The sequence below is a fragment of the Cinclus cinclus genome, chromosome 5 (assembly GCF_963662255.1).
Source record: "Cinclus cinclus chromosome 5, bCinCin1.1, whole genome shotgun sequence".
Lineage (NCBI taxonomy): Eukaryota > Metazoa > Chordata > Aves > Passeriformes > Cinclidae > Cinclus > Cinclus cinclus.
The window spans coordinates 49759468-49772773 of NC_085050.1; the positions used below are offsets into that span (position 1 = coordinate 49759468).

A 13306-nucleotide genomic window follows, 5' to 3' on the forward strand; every position below is an offset into this window, starting at 1 on the left:
CTCTCAGCGTTTCACAGTAGTTAGAACAAATTCTGAGTTCATTTAAGCAAGAGACTTTGGAACAGGAGGTGCATTAGTGAACCCTAGAGCTGTAATGTTGTCAAGCCACAGTGCCCTTCGAAGCAACCCTTTATTTACTCTTGCTTTTGTGCAGCTATGTGCCAGCTAAATTAAACATGTCTTATGTTTACAAAAACAGCTAAAGCCCTTAGTTCTTGATTTTCTAACTGCCTTCCTGGAATCTTGTTTGTGTCTTGGACTAACCATAAAGTTCTTTCCCTTGCCTTTGCATAACAGGGACATAAGCATGCTTTACTGAGAGGAAACTGTTTTCTTTACATTTCACACAGCATTGGCAGTGCCAGTTTTGATAGATTCTTGTTTGTTTGTTTGTTTGTTAATGCCTTATGCTGTGGTTACACTCAAAAGGTTTGAAATACTAGAAAAGACAAGGCTTAGTTCCAAATCATTCAAACACATTGTCTTTTTTTCTTAGAAGCTTAGCTCAGATGGCAAATCAGGTCTGTTTTTAATCTATTTGCACTCTCTAGCACTGGGTAGAGGGAGAATTGCTTGTTTTTCTTAATGTAGCCAGGTTTTACTGCAGTGTGTTTCACGTGTGATAAGAATACACTGTTGGATCATGTTCAGCTTGGCATCCACCATAACTGCTGCATCTTTCCCAGCAGAGCTGCTTCTCACCCAGTCAGTTCTTGGTCCCTGCTGACACACCACTTCTTCCACTCCACATTTCAAAGCATGTTAAACCTCTGTGCTATATAAAACCTGTATTCTACTGCTAATTAAACCACCAGCTTATTCCATTATGAATTCCTATAGCTTTTGCAAAGCATCTTTTTATTTTCTCTTTAGAGATTTTGGGGGAAGGTGGGGCTTCTTCTTGGACTTAGGCCAGAAGTTTTCCTGTGGTATGCAACTGGTTTAGTCTTGAGCAAAGAGAAGAATTAGACTCAAAAACTGCATTAACCTTTGAGTGACTCTTCTAAGCCTTACCACTGAAAAGAACCATGTAGAAACTGCATGTTTTTTCTGCCTGAAGTCACAATAAGCTGGCCAAAAAAATTAGCCCAGGCAAATTCAGTATTGAAACAACATGGGGCTATTAGTACACTCTCATTCTAAAATAAACGATTGAAGCTGCATTTTTCTTCATTTACTGACATTAAAGTGCTTCCATCTGCAGTGACAACCTTATGTTACTCTTGCTAGTGTGTACTAATATGAGACTTATATAAACTCTTAAGTTTTTTTCCTTATGAGAGCAAAAAAACCCCCACATGTTTCTCTGTGACATGTTTGTCTCAGTTTATTTCTTTACCATATTTTGAACTATGGCCAGCTGGAGCTTCATGTGAGAAAGCTCATTATTTAGTTATATTTTTTAGAATCTAAATGGAGGTCTCTGGGAGCTTGCTGGCATCCTTGATATAACCACAGAGAAGATTTCTTTGGCTTTGAACTGTTAATGATGGATTGCTGATGAGAGCACAGATGAATTTACAAGAATGCTTCCACCTGTATATCTAAGGAGGGGAAGAGATGGAGAGAAATTACTAATATAACTCCTTATATGCACTGTCTCTGTATATTGTCAGTAATGATATCACAATAGGATTATGATTTATCTGTCTTTTAGCTATTTTAAGAGGCATTTGATGGGTAACTTTTAGTCATTAAATTCAGGGATATTGCTAAAAGGCTAATAAATATTAATTGGGTTACATAACTGATTTTAAAATGTGCTGTAGCTTGTGGATATATCTTCTTAGTTCAAATATATCTAAAAAAAATGAAAGATTAAATAGCAGGAAGACTTATTCAGGAGAGTTTGTGAAGGAAAGTATATGGCTTAGTAATCTTGCATTGTCTTTCTTCAGGCATGTGGATAGGTAATAAAATAAGGCCTTGCTCTTCTGCTCAGGGCTGCTTCTGCTGCAGCTCTGCTTGATTCTTGCTATTTGTCTGTCCTGTTTGTACAAATGATTGGGAAGGAAAAGGGCATAACAGAGAGGGAATGAGGAGAGCTGTGGTTCATTCCTATCTGTTCACAGCCAGGGACGTTGTCTGGGTGCAGAGAACTGAAGTATTTTGCTGTCAGAATGTGGAGGGAAAGTACCATGGTACTGCAGGTTTCTGACTTGAGAGGACATGCAACACATTACAACAGTACCATCTCCATTTGTTACTGCTTTGTCATGCACCATTTCTGCCCATCTATTCACATGCTGCAGTAGAAAACCACCTCAAAACATGTGACTGAAATGAACTGTCCTTTTTTATATTTAGGAACACTCAGATCTCTCTTCCCACCTTCAGACTTGCTTGGATATTCATTTGATGTGTTACATTACAGACTAGGTTGTGTATTAACAGTCCTTAACCTTGTGTAAACCCCATGTTTGACACCTTCTGCTTCATTTGCATCTCATCTGCTGTGTGGTGGCTTGCTGCAGAAATTTATGCTGGTGAAAGATAGCCATGACAAAAAATACTTCTGTATAAGTGTTGCATCACAGCTGGAGAGCTGCAAGCAGTAAAGGGGAAAATACTACCCAAAATAAACTGCTATTATTATAAATGCATACTGCTAAATAAGTAATCCTCTCATATTGTATTTTTAAAGGGTGAACCAGGTTTCATTGGTCCACAAGGAGAACCTGGGTTGCCAGGGCTACCAGGAACAAAGGTAAGGGTAATGGGCCAGTGCTCTGGTGTGAAATCCTTTGAGCTGATGCCAAATTCAACTTCTCTCAGCAAGTAGCAGAGACTGAGGAGAAAATGTGAAAAGTCATGGACCGGTGCTATGAAATAGATATATAGATACTCATATTAGTGTCCTCAAAAAATGTTACATCATAACTTTATTAATAAGTCATATTTTTTCATGTTCCAGTCCCCAAATTTAGTTGTTCAAGAGGCATAATAGCATGATTGAAGAAACTATATTTTCATAAATGTGTGTTTTTTTAGGAAAATGGTTTGAAAGTGTATGCAAGAAGTAGAACTGTTATACTACACACCAGATTCTGAAAATACAGATAGACTAAACCACTGTTTCTTCTGTTGGCTTGGATTCTTTGAACCTGCTGAGTTGGTGGTGTGCTAAAGGCTGCCCAGTATTTGGTGATATATGTGTGTCTGTTGCAATAGGGTGACAGAGGAGAGGCAGGTCCCGTTGGGAAGGGTGAGCGAGGTGAACCTGGAATCCCTGGACCAAAGGTCAGTCTGATTTTTACATTGGAAATCTTTTGTTAGTTTTACACCTCTGAACAAGTCTTTGCCTGCTGATAAGTAGAACAAAACTTGGTGAGTGAACTTTCAAATGAAAATGCTGTCAAATACTCTACTTTAGTCCAGAAGACAATGGCAGTTTTGTGTTCACAGCTGTGGAACTCCAGTCTGAATGGACTCTTATTTGGTCTACAGAGTAAAGACACTACCTACATACACTGTCATGGAATTGGCCTAATTCATTCCAGCTGAAGTACTGACCTCCAGGTCCCTAAATTTCAGCATTGAAGTTTGAACTCTTTGACCACTGTAACAATTGAATACAGAGAAAATCCATTTTGCATGCTGTTTTCTATCTCTCTAAGAAAGAGATTAGTCTTAACTATATTTTAGCATTGTCTTAATATTTCCTCTGGTGTTTATACTGTCAAGTTTTCTTTCCTAATGCTTTTTGAAAACAGCAAGGTTAATTTTGTGCTTCTTGGTCAGTTAGTTTATATTTACCTGAACTGTTGGGAAAAGAAGTTGTGGTAACACTTTATTTTAACCTCCTTATGTTAGAGTATTTAATTATCTTCTCTATCTCTTGGCTATCATTTCTCAGGAGCAATGGAATGACATAGCTCATTTCTGAAAACCAGTGATAATGATGCCTATCTTTACTAATGCCAGTACTCCTTTTCCTTTGGAAGGGTGGAATCTGTGACCATTGCACTCTGGTGTTAAAGACTATATTAATGTGGGTGCTATTAAATTAAATTAAATGCCTTTAAAAATTCATTATCATGGTAATATTAATATAAAATATTTCTGCTGTTCCAAACTGTAGTTAGTCATTACTAATTTATTTTTCTCTGCACTCCAATTTCTCTACCATTTTTCTCCTATCTTCCTTCAAACAGGGGAAAACAGGTGAACCTGGACCTAGAGGCCCCAAAGGGTCAAAGGTTAGTAGTAAAGAAACTGTCTTTAGGAGACTAAATAACATGATTTTTAGGATCAGTTATTTGTAACATTTCTCTTTAAAAGAACCTGTAACAATCTGCAGTTTTCTTTGTAAGTGAAAACCTCTGACCTTCAATTTTAGCTGAAAAATAAGTCACGTGGGTTTTGAACACTGAGATTCTAATAGTTTTTCTGTTGTAACATCTATTCTACTCTGCTGTCATTTTCCTCATGCAACTTGGTTTCTCTCTGTCTCACTGATGTGTGTTAGTCCTCTCACATGCCAGGACCCAATGCCTGACTGTGCTGTTATTGAGTTTGCAGTAATTTTAGGGATCCACACTTTGGTAAGCTAGGAATTGGAGGTACTCCAAGTACTGCAGGCTGACATATGATGGTCATAAGTGCTACAAAGACATGAGCTGTTAGTTGTTTTACCTGCTTTACCTGCTTTACCTGCTTTAAAATGACTACTTTGATTATATATATCTATCCATTTATCTTTCTATAGATATATTGGTTCACATATATGGAGAGAGAAAATGTATGTTTTTCGATTTCTTTATCTGCTGTGCATATACTGTTCCCACTGGATTCCATCATGTTATATGATGGGGTCAGAGAAGAATGAAAATGTATTTGTGTAGGTGGTTATTGACAGGTCTGCTGTGAGATTAAGGATGACAGGACAGTGTAGGCTGATGTGATACGGTTTGCAGTACTTGTAAGGTCCTTGAAGAGTGGCTTTAAGTGCTTTAAAATGTGATTAAACAAGTGCCATTTAACCTCATTCATTCTCACCAGAAAGAAATGTTTGAAGGCAAAGGAACTGATGAGGGAATTAAAGTGTCAGAGTGAGAGTAGAAGAGTAAATCAGCCTCTCATTTGTCTACAGTACCTGGGCACCTCCCACATGCACCAAAATTACAAAGATATCCCCTTTAATTCCTTTTGTGTCAAAAGAAAAGGGTACACGGTTTTCATTTTACCTACATACTGTCAGGAAAATCTGGCCCACAGAAGTCAATCTAATGGTGAGCAACTTCATTTTTTAACAGTTCCAATGTTCACTGGCTGCTGCCAAGGCAACACTGATAGAAAAGGTGGATGGCACAACCTTCATTATGCCCTGCCACCAGTCTGTTCTCCATATGCCTTCATTATTCCTATGAAAGTTTTCTGGTTTCTGTGTATTCTGTTACCACTGGTGAATTAATCATTCTTCACTGACTTTTACCAAAGTTCTCTAGATTTTGACAGGAGCAAAATTTGCGGTTCTTACCCTTATTGATTTTGAGTAATATTAAAAGATAAGATGTTGCTATGAAAATGACTGTGAAATTAATTGTGGATGATAGGATATAAATGCATACATGTTTGAAATTCCCTCCATCGTTTGAAACATATTACTAATAGCCAGGAATAAAAAGCTGTGTGTAAGCTGGTAATGATCTTTCTTATGCCTGTCATAGAAAGGGCATCAAGAAACTCTAAATCTGACAACACATTTGTGTTCCTAGGGGAGGCACTGACTCCCAGGGAGGTTCAGATGGTTAGTACAGGCATGATCACACAAAGAAAAATTTACACATTTTGAAACACATATTTGAAGGAGTTTTTGATTGTTTTCAGACTGAGTAATTTCATTTTTCTAGTATTCTCTTCAAGCTTTTGATAGTAGTGTCATTAAGAATAGGGATGTTACACAAATTGCTTAATTGGTAATATGCCCATTTTTTGTTTCTTTGCAATTTTTTATTGCAAACCAATGCAATACTCTAATATTCACACAGAACCAAATGCATCATTGTCAATTCTACCAGTACACACATTTTGAAGGACTTTTTCATTTCTTTAAATAAGATTCACATTCTGTTTAGGATGAGAGGCCCTGTAAACCAGTTCATATAAGAAAACATATTTAAAAGTGAAGAACTATGTGATATATTGTCAAATGGCATACCTCTTTTTTTCATGTATCATTTTTACATAGGGTGACACAGGTGAGAGAGGTGACACAGGGTCTGCAGGTCCACGGGTAAGTCTGCTTCTCAGCTTTTTGCTTTGTACACTTAGATTCAGTCCATGTGAACTGAAATTGTAGCAGTAATCCTAGTTAAAAGTCCAAGTGGAATTGGGCACTTGGCACTGTTGGAATGTGGTTGCTGACTGGACTTTAATGTGACTAACACCACTTGCCACTATTTCAAGCAGTCTCCTATCCACAGATTGTGGGCAGGATGTTACAAATCAGGTGTTCTGAGATTGTTTGCTGCCAATAGAGAACTAAAGTGTAGGAGCTGCTTAAATGTCTTCCCTTAGAGGTTTCATATATTTGCCTTCCCACAGCAGCAAAAGTCATTTTATACTGACTTGCTTATTTATCTTTATTTTAAAAAATTCATTTAAATTCTGTAGTTTGTAGTACTATATTGCAAGTACAGTAAGTCCTAACACCCCACAATTAAGTCAGTTGTTAAGACTCTAAAGTAATCTTTGGCAGTAGTCTCAAAATTCTAATGGAAAATGTATTACAGGGACCACCTGGACAGAAGGGTGATCAAGGTGCAACAGAGATAATTGATTATAATGGCAATATCCATGAAGCACTGCAGGTATGCAAACATAACAAGGCAGACTTGGTTTAGTCTGGTCTGGGAAAAAGTCATTTGAATACAAAAGCATTGCATTTCTCTTTTGCCTAAAGCTTAAAAACATTTTGTGTGCAAAATTGTTGAGCTTATTAATCAGGAATCCCTTTCTATGTTTGGAAACCAGGCTTTCTGTGCTAGAAAAACTGCTCCTCTGATTAAAATTAGCTGAGTGAATTAGTTTCATGTTCCCTGGAGAGTACTGACATCACCTAATGAGGGAAAACTATTCCACTGCTGGCTTTGGTGTTTAGTGCTGAATTAATGTAATAAATCTCATACACAGGTTCAACAGAAGTGTCTGTTTTTCGATTCATGTATTATAATATTGACATTTCTTTTATTTTCCTTGTTTCCTTCTCCTCTTCCTGTAAAACGCAAAGAGCAGAATATTTGAGATTTGGAAACCATGTAACATGGTTCCATTAGCAAGCTGTGGATTCAATCAGCAGCTTGAGTACATTAAGTAGACCAAGCACTAGTCTTCTCACTTATTCATTTCTGGAAAATCTATTTTGACTGGTTTGCAGGAAAGTGTGGAGGATTAAAGTGGGGTTACAAAAAGAATGAATGAGTGTTTGCATAAAAGCAAAGCACCAAGATGACATATGTCATTGCAGTCAAGGTGATTTACATTGCAGCATACTCAGATGCAAATTCTGTGCAGTATAACTCCACCAAAGTGAATAGCTTGCTTATGTGAAACTGAAGACTGGATTTGGCTCATTGTGCATCTGATCACTTTCTCACTGGAGCCACTGAACTTTTTTCTTACATTTACACAGTGGGAGTGGGTAAATGTCTGACCAGTCATTTGGTTTCCAAGATGCTTTCAAAAAATAAAAAAAAATCTCACTGCCTTTACTAAAATCTAAAAGCCTTGTATGTCACTAGGGCTGAGTCTGCTCTTTCACTGTGTCTGTGGGGAGGTCTGCATGGATGTGTTGTGAGGCTCTGCATTATGTTTGCCTCATTTGGTTCATTTGTAAGGGAATTCAGACACACAGCTTTCAGTCATCTATATCCCTCACCGAGTTACATGCCTAAAGTAGCCTGAAATTAATGTTGTGTATTACCAGACAGAGATTCACCAGGGGCTTTAGCCCTTTTATCTCCTATATTCTGTCTTTGTATTGTAACTCTAGCGTCAGTGTTAATTTCAAGCTTCCTCAGAAAAGCTGCAGCACATAAAGAAGCCTTGAAAGTAGACTAAAACTTTCTGTAATGGTTGAAACATTCTAGAAAGGCTTTATTCCATTGAAAATCTTTCCAAATGTCATCAACTTCTGATCCAGAGCAACAAATAATTGATATTAATGGAAATGGCTGGACAAGGAGGGTGTAAGTAAGATTATATAGGATCAGTGAAAAATATCCTTGCCAAATCCAGCTCAGTCCTTTCAGGTGGCAAACATCCACTCCTAAGTCTCCTGGTGCCAAATTCTTAAGGGTCTGAGATTTGCAGTTCTCTCATGAAAGTGCACGCGAACTTCAGTGTTCAGCACTGAACTGTGAACTTGCACAGAATTTGGCCGTCAGATTTAAGAAGTTGAAAAGAGTTTGCAAGATCTGGACTGCTTGTCTCATGTTAGAATTTAGTAATAAATCATGAAGCAGTCTAGCAATTTAGTTACTTTGCCTTGTGCCTCCTATTAAATCTCATGTGCAATCTTAAAATTGTTATCATGGTTTGAGCAAGATCCCTGCTGAGAGTATATGGCTTTCACTTGGAGGATCAGATACAGAATCCATCTCTCAGTCAAAATTGCTCTTCACATCTATTCTGCAGAATTTTCCAGGGCAAAAAGCAGTAGTTTCAAAACTTTAACCTTTGTAGGAACTGTAGCATTAGATATTAACATATCTGCTAATTTAAAGGGATCCATTCGTGATATCATGTAAAAAGTACTTTGCAATGGTTATTTTAGGTTTTCATACCTACCTAAACTTTTCAGTATTTATAAAGTTCTTGATGTATTTCCATTAATATGTTGAAATACAAAGGATATGAGTATATTAAAGCCATGGGTTAGAGAACACTTTTGTTCAGGTATTTTGCATTGAGTAGATTACAGATCTTTGCCAACAGTACATATTGCTGCACTGACATACAGAGGTTCTTTTACAGCTTAAAACAGAAGATCTGCAAACCTTTATTATTTGCACATTGGATAACGATCAGAAAAGCGAAATATTTCTTGTTCCACGTAGGCCAGTGAGTTCTTCACATGCAAAAGGAAAGCATGTGTGAGCTGCAATATTTAGGGGTTTTACTCTGTTTAAATTGTAGACAAGCATTTAAATTATATTTAAATACTCTTCCACTTGTTTTTAAATTCTTTGACAAAAAAAAAAAAAAAGTGACAGGTCTAGATATTTTGTCTCCTTCCATGATGAAAATATCCTTTGTCTTTCCAAGCATTCAAAGCAGAATTGTAGCATACATAGCCAGGTTGTGGACTGGCAGTTTTGGATTTAGAACTGCATTTTAATAGGAAAATTAATGTTATAGCTCCACTGCAGAAGTAATTTATTAGTTAAACATTGGTGCAAAATATGCAGACGTTACAAAACATAGTGCTAGCATTTTGGTTGACTTCAGATACCTACCCATTATGTTTTCTTGAAAAGTTTTAAAGTCACCTTTTTGAAGACTTCTGCTTAGACTTTGCTGTTTAGTCGTTGTTTATTTGATCTCTTGTATTGTACAAAATTACTGCCTTCATCTAATTCCCACAGAAACCAAGAGTTAAAAATAACGGGTTTTATTCATGTTTTTGGAGTAATGGTGTCTCCCACATGCAGCATAGGTTCTGTGGAGATTATAACTGTAGCAAACGGAATTATTTTTATCATTGTTTAATTCTGCTACTGACAACTCTTGTTAATACATTTTGCCAACAGAGAATTGCCACCCTGACTGTCACGGTAATTCATTACTATTGCATGACTTTCTGTGTGCTGTAGAACTTCTCCTTTGTGGTGCAGCATGTTCATAATTCTGCTAGCTCAGGACATGCCTTCATTGGATGTCAGCCTGGTTCATCATAACATGTATTGATTTCTTTACTTGGTGTTTCCACAGCAGAGAACACATTGTTGAAAGCAAACAATGGAACCAATTCTGCTCCTTCTGAATTAATGGCAAAACTTCATTTAAGTATGAGACTGGGAAAACACATTATTCTTTTTTGTTTCAAGTTCTTCTCTGCAAGATTGATGTTAGTAGTATTTTCCCATCTGGATATACCTTTTCTAAATTTTAATGCGGGGGATTTTTAAAGTATTTAAAGTATCCCCACTATGCACCATACAGGCTAGTGTTTGATACATGACACTATGTCCACAGCCTGAGGTAGAAATGAAAGAAATTATTACAGCTTATTCCATGGCAGTTTCACAAAGCACTGAGTATCCCCAGCTACACTTAGCATCTTCTAGCAGAATCCTCTTTACAACTAGTTGGAGATTTCTCCTGGTCTCGGGTTGTTTTGGATCAGGCAGTGAGGGCTGGCAAATATGATTGGGTTTTGGTCTCCCATCCATTTAAGAGAAGCAGTGCCATTTCATCAATAGGAGCAGAGAATTTTATTATAAAATATTCATGTACTGTTTTTTTAACGCTGTTTTTTGTGGTAGTGTCATGGTTGTTAAGATCTGTCATAGGTTAACAACTTGTCCATAACTGGTTTTGGTTCCCCTTGTGTTAAAAATCTAACCCATTTTGTTACAGTAGCTGTATTAACATTCACCCTGCACTTACATGACAAGTTCTTCAGGAGTTTATTTAAAAGCTGAGAAGTTTGTATGTTTCTGTTTAGGGACCACCAGGACCACCAGGACCCCAAGGGCTGCAAGGGTCAAAGGTGATCTTCTTTACTTTACTCATTGTATCTTAAGGGTGGAATATTTTCTGGGTTTTTTTAAATTATCTACATGTATAGGTAAATGGAGCTTTCCAGCACAGTTGTTTAACTAAATTTTACAAATATGGCATGTTTCCAACTTTATATCCCAGATTCTTGAGATGTAGCTATCCAGAATAGGTACCTTGTTTAGTTGCCACACACAGATGCTTAACTAAGGACCAGCAGAATTAATTAGTACTGAAAAAGTGCAGAAGCATCTCACTCAGGGATTGGCACTAAGGTTGCTCCCTAGGACTTTGCAAAGTAGCCAAACAACCAGACAGTGGCTCCCATGCCTCACTTCTGGCTGAGTGGGAATGAGGTAGGCAAAACTGTGTGCAAGACCACTGGCCACCATGTGAGTGCATGTGAATGCAGCTTTTATACCACAGGGGCACCCATCCAAATAAGTGCAGTGTTGTCTAATGTCAGTAAAAATTACAACGTACGCATGTGGGCAAGAGCCTGGCTGGAAACCCAAGCCTGCCAATACCACCTGGCTGGTGCTTAAAGGTAGTACAGAAGGGTTAGTGAGCAGCCCACACAGAGACAATGAATGCCATATGCTGCACTGTTATATAAAATTTAAATAATAAATTTGCCTATATTTAAAAAAGAAGTGCTGAAGTTCGTGGACTCTCCCTAAATGCTTTTGAACTAGTTGAGGTGTTTCTCCTGTTTCTTAAATACTTGTCCTGCATCTTCTCCCAGTATCTCTATGCTATTCCAAGAGCAAATATGTGCATCTTCAATAACAGTATTTTAGACTTTATCCAGTATTTCATATGGAAATACATCAAAATACACATGTACATTGTTTTGAGAAATTGTGAGAAACAAGGTTCATTCTGTGTGAAAATTGATAATAGAGTATACAGTTAAGTGTGCAGAAATTGCTTTTTGCATTATCACCTACCCAGCAATTCTGCAACATGGAGTATGTTGTAAAACAGAGAAGTTGGAGTGTAGAAGAGGTGTTTCTTCATATAGGTGAGCATTCTCATTCAAAATTTACAATGTAAAGCAGAATTCAACATCACAGGAGTTTGTTTCTAATGTCATCGACTCCATCAATCACCATAACTTGCTGCCTTAGAGAATGCTAACCAGGAACTGGTCATAAGACAATGTGGTGAGTGTGAACTCCTTCACTGGGTGATTTATAATAGGCAAAAATCCATGAAGCTTCTCTCTACCTTCTGTAAATTGGGAGAAATGATTCTATATTTGTTCTGGTAGCAGGCAAAGTTTTCATTGGATTTGGGTCTTTTCACTGCTGGCATTTTGTCTTCTTTTTGCTTTCTTTTTATGCACTTGTCTGGCTTTTATACAGCCCAAAGTTTGTGTAATGTTCTAATCAGCTGGGCTGTTTATTAATATAGGTATTATATATATGCTGGATTTTTTGACAGAATATTCTCTAGATTTATTGTTGTTAATTATGGGAATTTCTCTGGCTCTTTCCTCTAGTATCTGGGACAATTGGGATAATCCAGTTCTGTCATATCTCTTGCAGGGTGAACCAGGATCCCCAGGAACTCCAGGAGTTGATGGAGAGCAGGTACATTTTGTTTAAATCATGTAGTGAAGAACATGTGAGCAACCACAGGTTATTTCAAGAGATTATTTCCATGATTCCGAGTTTTTACTTGGATTTCATAATTAAATAATATGATGATAATAATTAATGAAGATCATTATAGTGTTGCTGCATAGTCTGTGATCTAATAATTTCTGTATTTTAATAGCAAAGGTATATGCAGCACATGACTTGTGTTTATTAGGATCAATCTTGGATTCTGTTGGTGTCCCTACATTTTTTACATTACTTGCTGAATAATTCTATATTTTAGGGTCCTAAGGGCTCAAAAGGAGACACAGGTGATCCTGGAATGCCTGGAGAAAAAGGGGGAATTGGACTGCCTGGCCTACCAGTGAGTATGAAAAATTAATTATTTTTAGCAAAAATACTTCTTTTTTTTCCTCTCTTTCATTATCATGAATTTCCAACAGTGTTGATAAATTGGGAAATTTATCAAATTTAGCAAATTGGACAGAAAGTGCTGGGGAGAAAATTCTGAGATTGTTCTGAAGCTAATCTAGGAGGAGATACAAGATTGTCAGAGCTTTTCATTCCACTTAGAGTGCAAAAAAAAAAAAATATAGTGTGTCGGGAACAAAGAGATTAGTTGGCAGGCTGACCAAAGCTGTACCATTCTTGTAATATATAGCACAACATGGGCAAGGAGAAAGGAGCTGTGTTTTAAATGGAAATTTCAGGTGATTTAAATTGAGGATGGAGAAAAAATTCATGAATATTTATGTGATGCAGTTTTCCTATTTTTTTTGTGTGTGTAGGTAAATATAGATATAGCTGATATAGATAGATACAGATTAGATATAGATATATAGATACATACACATGAAATTTCTCAGCAAAAGCAGAAACAATTTCAAAATTGTATCTGTACTAAAATATATCATGAACAGAGTGCCAGTTTAAGGAATTGTCAAAATATCATGCCACAATTGATAGCTATCGATATAAAA

At 37.0% G+C, this 13306-nt stretch overlaps 1 protein-coding gene across 1 annotated transcript in view; it reads left to right on the forward strand.

The window, feature by feature from the left end:
* COL25A1 (collagen type XXV alpha 1 chain) overlaps positions 1-13306 on the forward strand; it is a 295085-nt gene that overhangs the window by 259268 nt on the left and 22511 nt on the right. Inside the window, exons 19-27 of the mRNA XM_062493773.1 lie at positions 2645-2707; positions 3172-3240; positions 4155-4199; positions 6191-6235; positions 6735-6812; positions 9753-9776; positions 10670-10714; positions 12273-12317; positions 12610-12690. Coding sequence (XP_062349757.1) covers positions 2645-2707; positions 3172-3240; positions 4155-4199; positions 6191-6235; positions 6735-6812; positions 9753-9776; positions 10670-10714; positions 12273-12317; positions 12610-12690 — 495 coding nt within the window. The remainder of the gene's footprint in view (positions 1-2644; positions 2708-3171; positions 3241-4154; positions 4200-6190; positions 6236-6734; positions 6813-9752; positions 9777-10669; positions 10715-12272; positions 12318-12609; positions 12691-13306) is intronic.